General features: G+C 43.4%; 1 protein-coding gene across 1 annotated transcript in view; it reads left to right on the forward strand.

The window, feature by feature from the left end:
- Window positions 1–13,509, forward strand: part of PLEKHH2 (pleckstrin homology, MyTH4 and FERM domain containing H2) — an 88,721-nt gene that overhangs the window by 71,048 nt on the left and 4,164 nt on the right. Inside the window, exons 23-27 of the mRNA XM_067565422.1 lie at window positions 1,306–1,461; window positions 4,477–4,574; window positions 7,182–7,323; window positions 8,933–9,078; window positions 10,863–10,992. Of these exons, the coding sequence (XP_067421523.1) occupies window positions 1,306–1,461; window positions 4,477–4,574; window positions 7,182–7,323; window positions 8,933–9,078; window positions 10,863–10,992 (672 nt within the window). The remainder of the gene's footprint in view (window positions 1–1,305; window positions 1,462–4,476; window positions 4,575–7,181; window positions 7,324–8,932; window positions 9,079–10,862; window positions 10,993–13,509) is intronic.

A 13,509-nucleotide genomic window follows, 5' to 3' on the forward strand; every position in this document is an offset into this window, starting at 1 on the left:
ATTTCCTTGCATAAAGAAAAGCTCTGTTTTCAAAACTTTTCTATAAACTTTTAAAAAGTATTCACTATATGTCCAACAACAACAAAAATGTACTTGGATCTCCATTAAGTCATCACCTTGATGTTTCAAAGAGAAATACTTGAGATAAAAAAAATTAAATAAATTAAATTAAAAAAATAAATAAATAAAAGCTCATAATGCTTACATATTGGTTTGAAAAGACATGCTCCCAAGTGATATGAAATAAAACCAATAAGAATCCTAAATGTCACTATAATCAGTTGGTTAGTTGGGTCCAGGTCTTCAAAGGTATTTAGGCTCCTAGCTTCCATTGCAATCAATGAGGGATCCAATTTTTCAGGACATTTTGGTACTAATAAAAGTAGTGTGTTTTTTTCTGTGTGCAGAGCCCAATAGGTACCCCCACTCCCTCAACACAAACATAAGGTTGAGGGAAGTGTCAGAGACAAGTATCTGAGTAGGGAAAATTAGCCACCTGTTACTAAAATTATTTAGTACCAAAGACAGAACAAAAGGAAACTTGATAAATATTTACACCAGTAGACATAGGAGGTAGAAGATATATCTTTGGACAATTTTCTACTATGTATCACTGTTCCTGAAATACATTTTATATGGTATTTCGGAAATACAGTATTAATCTAATCCAGCCTCCTGTTAACTTGTATGTCATGCAAAGTTGTTATCTATAATCTTATCTGTTGAGTCGCCCTGTCATAATTTATTATTTTTTTAGTTTTTGTTATAGTATTTCTAATAATATTTTTCCTCATAGAGGAACATATTGAATTGCCTTTTTTTAAATCAAACGTTTAGATGAATTCAGATCTATAGCTTAGTAAATGAAAAGAAACCTAAACACATTCATCTAGAGATTAAGTTTGATCTGGAGAACAAAAAAAGAAAATACTGTATTTGCTTAATAACTGTCTGTAATGCTGTGTATAAATAGCCTTTGATTTGTTAAACAAAATACGACTTAAAGTCTGGTAACAGGTAAGCAAAGATTTTGACATATAATTTGCTCAATAGGGCAGAAGAAAGACCACCAAACTGTCTCCTTTTCTTCCAGAATTTACAGCTTTAAATCCTGACTAATCTTTTGGCTAATCCTTAGTGGAATTTATCAAGATCTAATGACAATAAGTTATCCAAAGAAGATGGAACAGGGCTTTCTCTTTCCATGTATTTTCTACAAAGTATCTTTTCCTTCTTCAAAATCTTACATTTTTGAGATATTTTTGAGAGTTTTGTAACTAAAGTGTTTTGTTTGCCTCTGTTCAGGTTGTTGGGTTTGACGCCTCCACCACAGTGGAAGAATTTCTGAACACTCTTAACCAGGACACAGGAATGAGGAAACCAGCCCAGTCGGGATTTGCATTGTTTACTGATGATCCTTCTGGCAAGGATATAGAGCACTGTCTTCAAGGAAACATCAAGGTAAACAAAACTCTTTAATGAGCTGCACATATTAAACAACAAAAATATCTTAATTTTACAAAGGCCTTTTCAGACAATTTAAAGGAAAATTATTTCTTCATTAAATGCTTTTTGCTTTTCCTTATTTGACATTACATCAAAGGAAAAGATGGAAACAAACTCTAATTTTCCACTCATTGAAATTCCTTCAGGGAAATACATTTAAAAACATTGCCTGGCAGACTAGACTGGTTCAGGGAATTGATGATGAGATAAGGAACTTTTCACCTCTAGGACACCAGTTTACATGAGGACTGTTATTAGTGTCTAAAAGTGATTATAGTCTAATGCAGTGGTTCTTAACCTTTCGAAACTACTGTACCCCTGAAGCCTGAGTCCCACCCCCACGAGGCTGAGGCAAGTAACTTAGTTTCATGGCGCCCCTGTGGCTCCAGGCAATTGCCTTTCTTGCCACCCCCAATACCAGCTCTGCACTTGCGACCCCTCTAAAACCCCAGGTTAAGAAACACTGGTCTAATGCTTATTCAGTGGCTTTCATTGGTGTTCTCAGTCCAACTCCTGTGGCTGAACAACAAAAGTCTGAATACTCAGTAATACTGAAGAGCCCTCAGAGCTGCAGAGGATGAAGTAGATTGGAGCCGAAATCTCCAGATGAGGGCTGAGACACATATACTGAACTACCATATCTTGTATTCTGCAAGTCCTATTGCTAGAGGACTTCAGGGTCCAGTGCTGACAATCCAGCACTTGTCATAACATCAGATTTACTATAAGCTTAGAAATAGAAACCCTTCTTCTAAAATAGCAAAATACAAAAACTTTCCTAATTTGTTACTCAGGTGAGGGATCTATTGGAGGATCAAGGGAAAGAAGTGACAGCCATGTCAGAGATCTGAGAGAAATATCAGAGGGTTTCTTATCCAAATATGAGGAGGAAAAGGTTTAAGTTCAGTTCAGTAGATTGGCAACGTTCAGTGTAATATTCTTGTGGATTCTGGGGCTTGGTGTACACTACAGAGTTAGATTGACATCAAGCAGCTTATGTTGACCTAATTATGTCAGTGTATACACTACAGCCTTGCTCCCACTGATGTAAGTGCCCTACTACACCGATATAATAACTCCACCTCCACAAGAGGTATAGGGCTTTATGGTGGTGTAGTTAGGGTGATGCAGTGTCTGTGTAGACACTGCGTTCCTTACATTGGCTGTTGACTGTCTTATCATTTTCACGGTTGGCTCTCTAGCCAGGCTGCTGCCACTCCAAGCCGAGTTTTACACCACTCCAACGCCATTCTAGTCTGAATGGATTAGGGTGCTGCCATTACAATACACATAGCCCCTGGCCTGGAAACAAGGGACCAAGTGACTCTCCAACTGCACAAAACACTGGTTAGAAATGGAACCATCCACAGCATGTGTTATCCAAATAACAAATATCACAGGATCTTTTTCAGGGGATAAGGCAACAAGCCACATTTATTGTGAATACAGAAATTTGGCAAATAGTATCAATAATGCAAATACCAGGGAAACAGGATCAACACTGTAACAATATCAATATTGTGCTTTACAAATACAGAGATTATTGCTAATAAAGCATACTTCATGGACACGTTTCAATTGGTACTTTCATTCACACTCATACACACTGACAGGCATACACAGACAGGGAGACAAACATACATAGGGGTCTCATTGATGTTAAAGTTACCAGCCTCTTGGTGCTTGTGGTAGTCATTGGCCAGGTGACTGTAGCACGAGGGTGAGGAGCAGGGTTCTGCCGATGCTCATCGGTACTGCTGGTTGGGTTGGTGATGTAGACCCGAACCTCCAGTCTTCATCTTTCTGTCCCATTTTATAGAAAAAAGACCCCACATAATTCTATGGGTTTTTGCTCTGTCATGCTGCATCTGCATTTGGTGTGATCCTTAATCATCCACATTGTTGCAAGTCTGATCAGATTTTGTTCTTTGAAGTGGGCTGACTCCAAAGTTATCAGGGTGGACTCCTCTTCGGCCAGTTGAGTGGTAAAAGTTATTATCTTCACTCCTTTCTTCTTCCCTCAAACATTTTAGGTGTGGCTGGTTTTTCTTCGTGTTTGGACATCCCTTACTGAGACCAATTGTTCAGTCACTCTCCCTGTCTACACCCACCTCAATTGCTCAGCCATTCACACTTCAATCACTCAGTGCCAACTCCTAGTTGAAGAATTCACATATTATTTTTAAAGCAAACATTATTTCATTTTTGCCAGTGTCTTTCACAATTAGGTAGGTGTATTACATTTCACAGTGTGGCTTCTTATACTTAAAATAGGGTTTTTACAAATATATTGAAAGTGGTAAAATTAACAGATAAAATGGTCAGTGGAGTGGTTTTACAATCTTAAACCAAATAGAATTATACAAAGTACAGACAGACTTGAATTATTATGCAGTAAACGGATATTTTAAAAAGGCTGAAGTGAACATTTCAAAGGGTAGAACAATGAGTCAGTTGAGGTTTTAGCTTTTGATTAAAGTTACAATGTATCAGGCTGAAGTGCCTCTTGGTAGAAAGAGGGAGGAGGGTGTTTGTGTCTCTGTTCTTTCATGTATTTCATGAAAACAGGATTAGGCCAACACATGCAATATAATTGTTCAATTATTCTGTTTATGAAAGTCATTAGTTTGATTAATTCTAAAACAAATAATTTTGGATAATTACATATGTGTTGGCTCATGCTAATTTATATATCTTGCCTTTCTGTATAAACATTTTATGGCCAGATTCCAAAATCAAGGTCTGTCTGGTAGGATAATTGAACGCCAGCAATAAAATCTGACTACTAAATCCTCAGTTAAAATTGCCTATACAGATATCTTTCGCAAGTTTAAAAATTCAAGCTACATGATTCTTCTGAGTTACAAAAATTGAAATTCTTTCATAAATAAAAAGACAGTTTCCTTCAAAGATGCTGCTTTGGCCAGATACTACAGAGCTGACAGTTCCACATATTCATTTTTCTTCTAGATCTGTGACATTATTTCTAAATGGGAGCAGGCCTCCAAAGAACAGCATCCTGGGAAATGTGAAGGCACAAGAACTGTGCGCCTTACATATAAAAACAGGTGTGTAATAATGAGTATAATTCCACTATGATGTCCTGGGAATTTTCTTTAATTTGTATGGTATTTATTAGCTGAATCAAAACTTACTCAAAAATGTTAAAATAAAATAGAGAAAGAGACTGCAACCTTTGTTAAATAAATTATCTCCACTAATACCAATATTTCAAAAACCTTCATATAAGCTTTAGATTTTTGGGTTTTTTTAAATTTAGCAGGTTGAGAAGTACAGAGTAAGCTAGTTAATCAGGCAAATCCTGGTTTGTTTTTCTTAGTCAATGTGCTGATTAATTGGACACCTGTTCCCATGACCCTGCTTAGAGGCTGTGGCTCCTTCCGACATTCCCCACCAGGCCATCTCTCCTTTGATGAACCCTCCTTCGAAGATTCTTGTACCTTGCAAGATCCCAATTGTTGAGGTTTAGCTGTTCTGCTTGTCTTTTCATATGGATTCCAGCTGTGCAAATGTCAAATAAGGCTCTGGGGCATGCAGATCCAATGTGCGTGGAATTTTAAACATATAGCATGAACTTAAGAGAAAGAGCAGGCTACCAATGAATGGGATCTCTAAAAGTAGAAGTCTTAGGGGTACATCTGCAGGAGAAGGATGAGATAATAGTACGTTGAACATTATTTGCATAATAAGCAACAGTCACAGGTTGACATTTCATAATTTAGTAGTAAAAAGGTTTACACAGTGGTTTCCATCAAAAGTTGTTTTCTCTTACTCTTTTTAGCTTGGAAAACTCTAATGTCCAATTGTGTCTACAATCTACATCCAGTGAAATGGAGTTGATTATGTTATGTGCTAGTATTTCATTTTTAAATTTGTAGGTGACGCTTATGAGATTGAGGTCACTTTTTTGTCGTGATCCCGTTTGCTCAGTTCTTGGTCTCTCATTAGCATCAGTTGCTAATTATGCCAAATTTTGTTGGAACTTGAGCTGTGGTTACAGGGGACTAAGCTGAGACTATCAAATTAATTTTCATTTAAAGACCCTAGATCTCCAGAGATGAAAAATCATTGTACTAATTTGCACTATTATGTAATATTGGAAGGTCTATGATTCCTCAATTGTCAACTGGTGTTGAGCTTGATGAAAGCAAAATACGAATCAGTGCTTAATTGCAAAATCATTAAACTTCATTCATTTAGATTCAGTGAGCTACAAATCTTTTGGGTGGGTTTTTATATCTTGAATTATTTTCAAACTGGCATTTAAATCCCATTCATATTTAAACTTTAGTCTGATTTCTTATCATTCACTTAAAAATAAGATATATACGTGCAGAGATACTTCTTTTTAAAATGTAAAAGTAAGGGCATATGTTAAGTAATCACTTTGAATAGCAGAGTAGCTAGTCTCCTAATTTCATTACAGATTTCTGAGATTTTACTCCTGTACTATCCCTGTTCTATGGAAGTGGGCAATGGACTTAATTGGAGCAAAAATTGTAAAGTGACAGGAAAGTAATTGGTCGCTTTTTCCCCACCTCTTAGACGTAGTGAATGTATGGCTAGTAAAATGGGTTAGTGGTTCTCAATATTTTTGTATTGGTGACCCGTTTCACACAGCAAGCCTCTAAGTGCGACCCTCACACCCCTATGGGCACCTGCTCCTGGCCCCCATGGGCTCTCTACTCCCCTTTCACGCTTAGCCCCCATGAGTTCCCCACTCCCCCTTCACCCCAAACCCTGTGGGCTCCCCACTCCCTGCAGGCTCCCTAATCCCCTTTGCCCCAAACCCTGCACCCCCCTTCCTGTGCCCACCTGGGGAAACAGACCTGTATGTGCTTGCTCCCGCCTTGAAAGCTGCTCCTCCACGCACCCCTAGGGGACTGTGAGGGAGGGGAGCGAGGAGCAACATCAGGGCTCCCTGCATCCAGGTCACTTTCCCCACTTGGGCTGCATAATGGGAGGGCAGAGAGCAGCAGCTCCTGATGCTTGCTTCACTGCCCAAGTGGGGAAAGTGACCTGGATACAAGGAGCCCTGGCATTGCTTCTCGCTTCCCCTCCCACAGCCCCCTAAGGGGGGCGTGGAGGAAGGTGGGGTATCTGTGTATCACCGCTCACCACCTCCCCCCATGTTCCTCCACCAGGAGGAAGCAGGGAGGCTCACAGCCCTGCACCTGGCCAGGGTCGGGGCTCACAGCTCACAAACCCCACCTAACCATGTCGAGACCCCCAGTTTGAGAACCAATAGGTTAGAATGACAATTCTGGAGGTTGATTTTCTCTGTTTGTTCCCAGATTTAGTACAGTGGCAGTAAAAGCTTCCAAGTCCTGCCCTTCCTCTGTGCTTCAACTCTGCTCTGGACAGGTTACCTTCAGAGCTGAAATATTAATCAGTCTATATGGCCATTCATTTTTTTCCCCTCTCTGCTGAGGCTACTATTTTTGATGAAAAGACCTATCCATTAGGAATTGGATTGTTATTACTAGCTCATTTTACATGAGTCAATGTAAAGCCATCAGATGGTAATAATTTATGGTCAGAACTGACTTCAGACTAGTGGCCCAAAGATGAAAGGTGATATTTCTCATAATGTTCTAGGTCTACTTAATTCCCCTATTTTCATTTTTAAATAACTTTTCTTTCTTCTTTTGTAGGCTTTATTTCTCAGTTCAAGCCCGTGGGGAGACAGACAGGGAAAAGCTCCTGTTAATGTATCAGACAAATGAGCAGATAACAAATGGACTTTTTCCTGTAAACAAAGAACTGGCACTGGAAATGGCAGCTCTTTTAGCTCAGGTAATCTTCGAGCTCATGGCAACTGTCAACTTGTACATTAAGGGGCCAATGCGGAGCACATTCCACTGCTATTGACATCAGTGTAGAAGGGATGTTCTCAGCACTTTGCTGGATCAAGCCCTAGTTAATTAAGCATAGCATAGCCATTTACCTTTATTATAGGGAGTCTTGAACAGGTCTGCCCATTCACTGTGCCATGAATGACTTCTGAAAATTATATATGTGTAGAGAGGGTGTCTATCCCTCCCTGTCAGTTGCAGAGGGAGACCACACCCACTCCCTACCCTGCTCTGGTGGGTATTGGCCCTCGCTTGGGCAGGGAAACCGTCTTTGGGGCCTGGGAGGGCAGCACACAGTTCCAAGCCCTCAGGGGTTAGCAAAATAGTTCCGATCCCCGAGCAGGGCAGCGTGGGAAAGGGGGATGCAGGCCCACCCGACTCCACTGCGCCCCAGCCCAGGTCCCTATCCGTGGCAGAAGAGTGTGCCATGGGGTCAGCGGGGTCCCAACCGCAACATGCTGACTCGCTTCCCGATTCCATAGTCTCTGGACTGTGTTTCCCCCCCCGGGCTACTTCCTGCCCCCTTTCGCTCTGATACCTGGTGTGTTCTGGCCCAGTCAGCCTTGTCGGGGTAGTCACCCAGGGGTAGATTGCAGAGCCCCTCGATATTGTCAGGCGGGCGGTAGGTTGGGCAGCTCATCGGTGAACTCAGCATCGGGCAACTCCTCCAAGTCCAGCCCCGTTAGGGCCCTCTCCCCGTCGTCCACATCTAGCAGCTCCTCCAGGTGCTGGCCCTTCTGGATCCCGAGGTCCTATGGGGTGCTCGGCTCTGGGGGAACCTGTGGGCCCCAGGCCACCAGTCGCTCACTCGCCGGCGCCTGGTCCCAGGTCCCGGATCATATGCCCAGGTACCAGGCTGCAGGCAGCTCTGGAGGGCAGGGGAGAGACATCCTTCCGCTCAGGGAGCTTGCCACGGACTGTGCTCCTGGGCCTTCCTTTTATGCTTCCTGTTCCGCCCCCTAACTTCCGGGCAGGCAGACAGGCAATCTCTGGCTCCGCCCCACCAGGCTCAACCTGTCGTCCGTCCGTCGTCCGTCCGTCGTCCCCCCCCCCCGTCAGTTTCAGAGGGAGACCATACCCACTCACTACAACATACCATAATAATACAGCCTAGAGATGTCTCAGTAGATATAGTTCTGAATAAGGTTTATTTTCATAAAGAAGAAAAACACAGAGATCATCATATAAAGAAAGTCTGAGAGAGTTACTTTATGGTTTGGCGTCATTGGAACTTGTCAGTTTACATCAGCTGAGGATTTGTCCCTCTATATGAAATACTGTGAAATGCAAGAGAACTCTATATGACATATTTTGTACTTTTGTAATTTAAACTTGATTTGTGCTAACTAGTTTTTGTGTGGTGAATATAATGTAACTGGAAGTGAAATATAATTTACACTGATTATTTTTACATCTGTGAAAATATAATTTAATGGACAAAACATTTCAAGTTTTAGATGCTAATCAACAGGACAATGCATTAAAGGTATTTAAGTGCTAAAATCACTCTGCATAAACAAAGATCTTCTCTTTCCTGGCCTTTCCACTAGGTGGAGATTGGGGACTTTGAAAGACCTTTCTCAACTCCAGCAGGGCAAGTTACTTCTCACTCCAAGTCCAATCAAACATTGAAACAAGTTGTTGAGAGATTTTACCCAAAGAGGTATAGGCATGGCTGTTCAGAAGAACAGTTAAGGTGAGACAGGAAAAGTATTATGATATACAAGCTGTGAGCAGTTTTACTTTTTGGGTTCTGTATGTTTATGTTTAGGAACAAAGTAAGGCTTTTTCAGTTACATTGGAAGATTTAGATATTACATACAATTATGGGAAATTTGTCTATATATATATATATGAACCTGAAATTCTTCTTACTGAATTGGTTAGAGAGAACCCATTTTCTCTGCATCTTTGTTAGCCAAATATACAGCAGAATTATTAATCATGTATTTTAGCAAAATGCTCTCATCTTTCAGAATACACACGTTACTTAGGATTTTATAACCTTTATTCACATAGGACCAGATTCTCACACCCTTACTCACCTTGAGTATTGCCTTACTCTGAAAATAATCCCATTGAAATTAACAGGACTATTAAATACTACTGAAGTTGAGTCAATGCCATAGCCTGGTCCAAGAGTAGATGTTAGATAAACTGGCAGACTCATTGAACTCAACTCAATTCAATATTTGAATAAGAAAGAAGTACTTACATATCTTGCAATCTTTACTTATATATCTGTTTTAATCAAACATTGGGCATTTCATAATTTAAGATATTTTGAACAAAAATCATGTATTCTTCTAATTTCTATAAATGTTATAGTAACTGTTTTCCCATGGTTCATGGCAAACAGCTACAGGAAAAGAAAGATTTGAAAAAACAGGAAAATGGTATTGTAAAACAAAAATATAGCTGGGGTGCTTAAGAGCAGGATATAGTATCTGAAAATACTTTAATTTTTTGGTAAAATTTTTCTATATTTCATGTTGCTACTTATCAGGGGGTTCCGCATTTTAACCTGATAGCATAACTCAGTGTCTAGAGCCTGCAGCTGTGTCGCCCAGCGGCAAGATTTTGCAGCTGTGTTGCCCAGCAGCGAGAGTCTGCAGGACCAGCTGTAAGGGAAGCCAGGCCCTCCCTACTCCACCGGGTTCCAACCCAGAGCCCTGCGACCAGCAGGTTGGGTATGCAGCCTGGTGGTGAACACTACCAAGCCTGCTCCCTGGGTCACTTTCTACTTCTGCCCTCTAAAGTCACCACAAGGTCAACATATTTACTCACAAGGGAGGGCAGGGTTCTCCCTGCCCGTGACGCAGAAGCTCTTCTCCTCCAGTCTCAACCCATCGTCCCCAGTCTTCACAGGGCCTTTGGCGGTTCAGTAGTGGTGTCTGGTTCAGGCAGTGTGGAGCTCCAGTGGCCTCTGTGCAGGAGCTAACAGCAAAGAACTGCTCTCTTCCTCTGTCTGCTCTGGGCTGTACCTTTTTGAGTTCTGCCTCCATTGTGAGCATGCCCAGCAGGTGCAGCTGGGTGTGGCCTTCTGGGCCCAGAGTTGCTCGTTAATCCTTGGTTCCCCAGTGTGGAGCTTCTACACCTCATCACACAGATGTTCTTTTAATTCTACTGTCACACATGTAAATGTATGTCAGAAGCTGAGCTGTACTTTTCCAACCTGTGCTGCTAGTATTTGTTATTTAAAGGGGGCGGTGGGGCGTATACTAGATGCTTTATTTAAATTTAATCAGTGTGTTCCAGAAACAAGAAGGTACCTAAGGCTTGCTGTATGCAAATGATATTAATGACTGTTTTGGGGTTTTCTATACAGCATATATGCTAGATATGACAGACTATAGCACATAAATGAATACTCATTTTAACAAAATCAAAACGTTCCCGTGAGATTTTACCACTTATGAGTAATCTTTTTTAACAACAAAATCCAAAAGCATGTTCTCACTATATGTTTCATTTCAATAGACAGCTTCGTCAGCGACTATCAACGAGATGGATGGCTCTCCGGGGGCACAGTGCTGCAGACTGTGTGCGCATTTATCTCACAGTAGCCAGAAAGTGGTCATTCTTTGGTGCAAAAATGTTTGCAGCAAAAGTAAGGAACTTGAGAGAGATGGTTTAAGTTTGAATGTAATATGCAGAAGGAGAACAAATTAAGTTGAAAGTGGGTTTCAAATGTTTCTGTTGACTTAATCTATATTAATGTGTTACCACTTGGTTTAAGTAATACACTAATGAATTTTAATAATCCTAATATTAAGTAGATCCTAGTAACTTCTAGCCCACTTCTTCCCTGCATTCTCATATCAGTCCACACAGAATTCTTCTTCTTCGAGTGCTTGCTCATGTCCATTCCACTATAGGTGTGTGCACGCCTCCGTGCACGGCTACCAGAACTTTTTTCCCCTTAGCAGATCCCATAGAGCTGCTTCCGACGCTGCCTGGAGCCCCGCACACATGCCTTGGTATATGAAGTGCTGCCAGCCCTACGCCCCCTCAGTTCCTTCTTTCCAGCCAAACGTTGCCAACAGCTGGTAGGACACAGGGTGGCCTGCACCTATGTAGTGAAGCAAGCGAGCCTGACTCTTAGGCTGTTTCAGTCACGGCTAGCCTCGGTGTACAGCCCGAGCAAGTAACTACTGCACCGAGAAGCTACAGTCCCCTTTCCTCCCACCTCTCCCCCCCCACTCCCCCCAAAAAAAGAACAGTAGCAAGCCCTAGCCTCCCTAGACTGGTGAATGACTCCTCGGGACGTGTGAAGGGGCATTCAGATCGTGGAGCTGGCTCCTTCAGTTACCCTGATATCGGATGCCTCGGGCAGAGGGTGAAGTGTTGTATCAGCGCTGACCTCGGCTCACAAGGTGTCAGGCCAAGGGAGGAGAGGCATTGGCACACCAACGTAAAGATCCGTGAAACGCTCACAGGGCTTGCAGAATGTTCCTCCGCTTATCGAGGGCAGGGCGGTACGGGTGCTGACAGACAGTACAGCAACCATGGACTACATCGACAGGCGGGGGAAGCCCATTCGTCAGCCTTATGAAGGGAAGCTATCAGTCCTTAGCACCTGGCGATGATCACCTCCGGGGGGTGATGAACGACGAGGCAGACCGCGTCAAGGGGTCGCTCTTCCTCACCACGATGGGTTGCTGCGCCAACAAGGGGCGTCTATGACCGTCTAGATGGGGGGTTTCCCCTAGGGGAATCTGTCTGTATTGGACTGGAGCACGAGGTGTCCACAGTGCTGCTCTCTCCGTGATCAAGGGGCGGGGGCGATCGCCAACGCCGTCCATCTGTAGCAGTCAGAGAGCTTCATATTAATTTTCCCACCTTTCCCCTCGTGTATACAGTCCTGCTAAAGATAAGGAGGGGTTAAAGAGATGCCATCTCGATTGCTCCGTCCTGGCCATGCCAGCACGGGTTCAACATACTGCTGGATTTCTCAATTGTCCGCCTTGGGAGCCTCCAAGACAGTGCGATCCCAGATTCCAGGATCACGGTCACCTGCGGTGCCCAGACCTGGACCCTCAACACCTCTGAGTGGTGGATTGGTGGCCGAGAGATGACAAGCAAGCCACTCAGAGCAAGACCAGTGAGTCCTGCTGGGTAGCAGGAAGCCCTCCACACAGGTTGTGTACCGGGTTAAGTGGAAGTGGCTGTTGCCTGCTGGGAGGAGTCGCGGGGTATTCCACCCATCCTCTCACCAGTTCAGTTGATCCGGGAAATACTTGCCACAGTTAAAGCTCCAGGGACTGGCTGCAGCCTCCCTGAAGGCCCACCTAGCAGCTATATCAGCCTTCCATAAGTCGCTGGAAGGGGGATTGCAGTTCTCCCATCTGATGTCAGTTAGGTTCCGAGGAGGGCAGGAGGCTCTACCCGTAGGTCCGTGACCTGGTGCCTCCCTGGGATCTCAATCTGGTCCTTTCACGGCCCACGGGACCCCCCCTTGGAACCTGTGGCGTCATGCCCTCTAATCCTGTCTTCCAGGAAGGTGGCCTTCCTGAGGGTATTTACCTCAGCAAGGAAGGTCTCCAGGATCAGGGCTCTGATGTCAGAGCTCCCCGTTCCCCCCTTTACTGTATTCTATAAAGATAAGGTTCAGTTGAGGCTACACTGGGCCTTCTGGCCTAAAGTGGTTTCCCAGTTTCATTGTGACCAACATATATTCTCCCTGTGTTTTCCCTGAACCACACGGTTTGGAGGAGAAGAGAAGGTGGCACTCACTAAACGTGAGAGGGGCCCTGACTTCTACATCAGGTGTATGAAGCTGTTCCAGAGAGCAATGCAGCTCTTTGTCACAGCAGCCGACAGGATGAAAGGTTCACCCGTCTCCACCCAGCGCATTTTCCTTGTGAATAACTTCCTGCATTGAGTTCAGCTATGAGCAGGTGAAGGTGCCGCTTCCAGGTCTACCATAGCTCACTCAACAGAGCTCAAGCTCCATCTACAGCCTCCCTAGCGGAAGTGCCAGGGCAGTGCATCTGCAGAGCAGCTGCCAGGCTGGTGGTACATATCTTCACATCCCACCACACCTCTGTCCAACGGGTGCGGGAAGACACGGGCTTCAGCAGAGCTGTACTGCAGGCAGCTCACCACTAACTCCGGCCCACTTCCA

This window comes from Emydura macquarii, unplaced genomic scaffold, assembly GCF_026122565.2.
Source record: "Emydura macquarii macquarii isolate MOO-44397 ecotype Brisbane River unplaced genomic scaffold, CSIRO-AGI_Emac_v2 contig_2676, whole genome shotgun sequence".
In the NCBI taxonomy this organism is placed as follows: domain Eukaryota; kingdom Metazoa; phylum Chordata; order Testudines; family Chelidae; genus Emydura; species Emydura macquarii.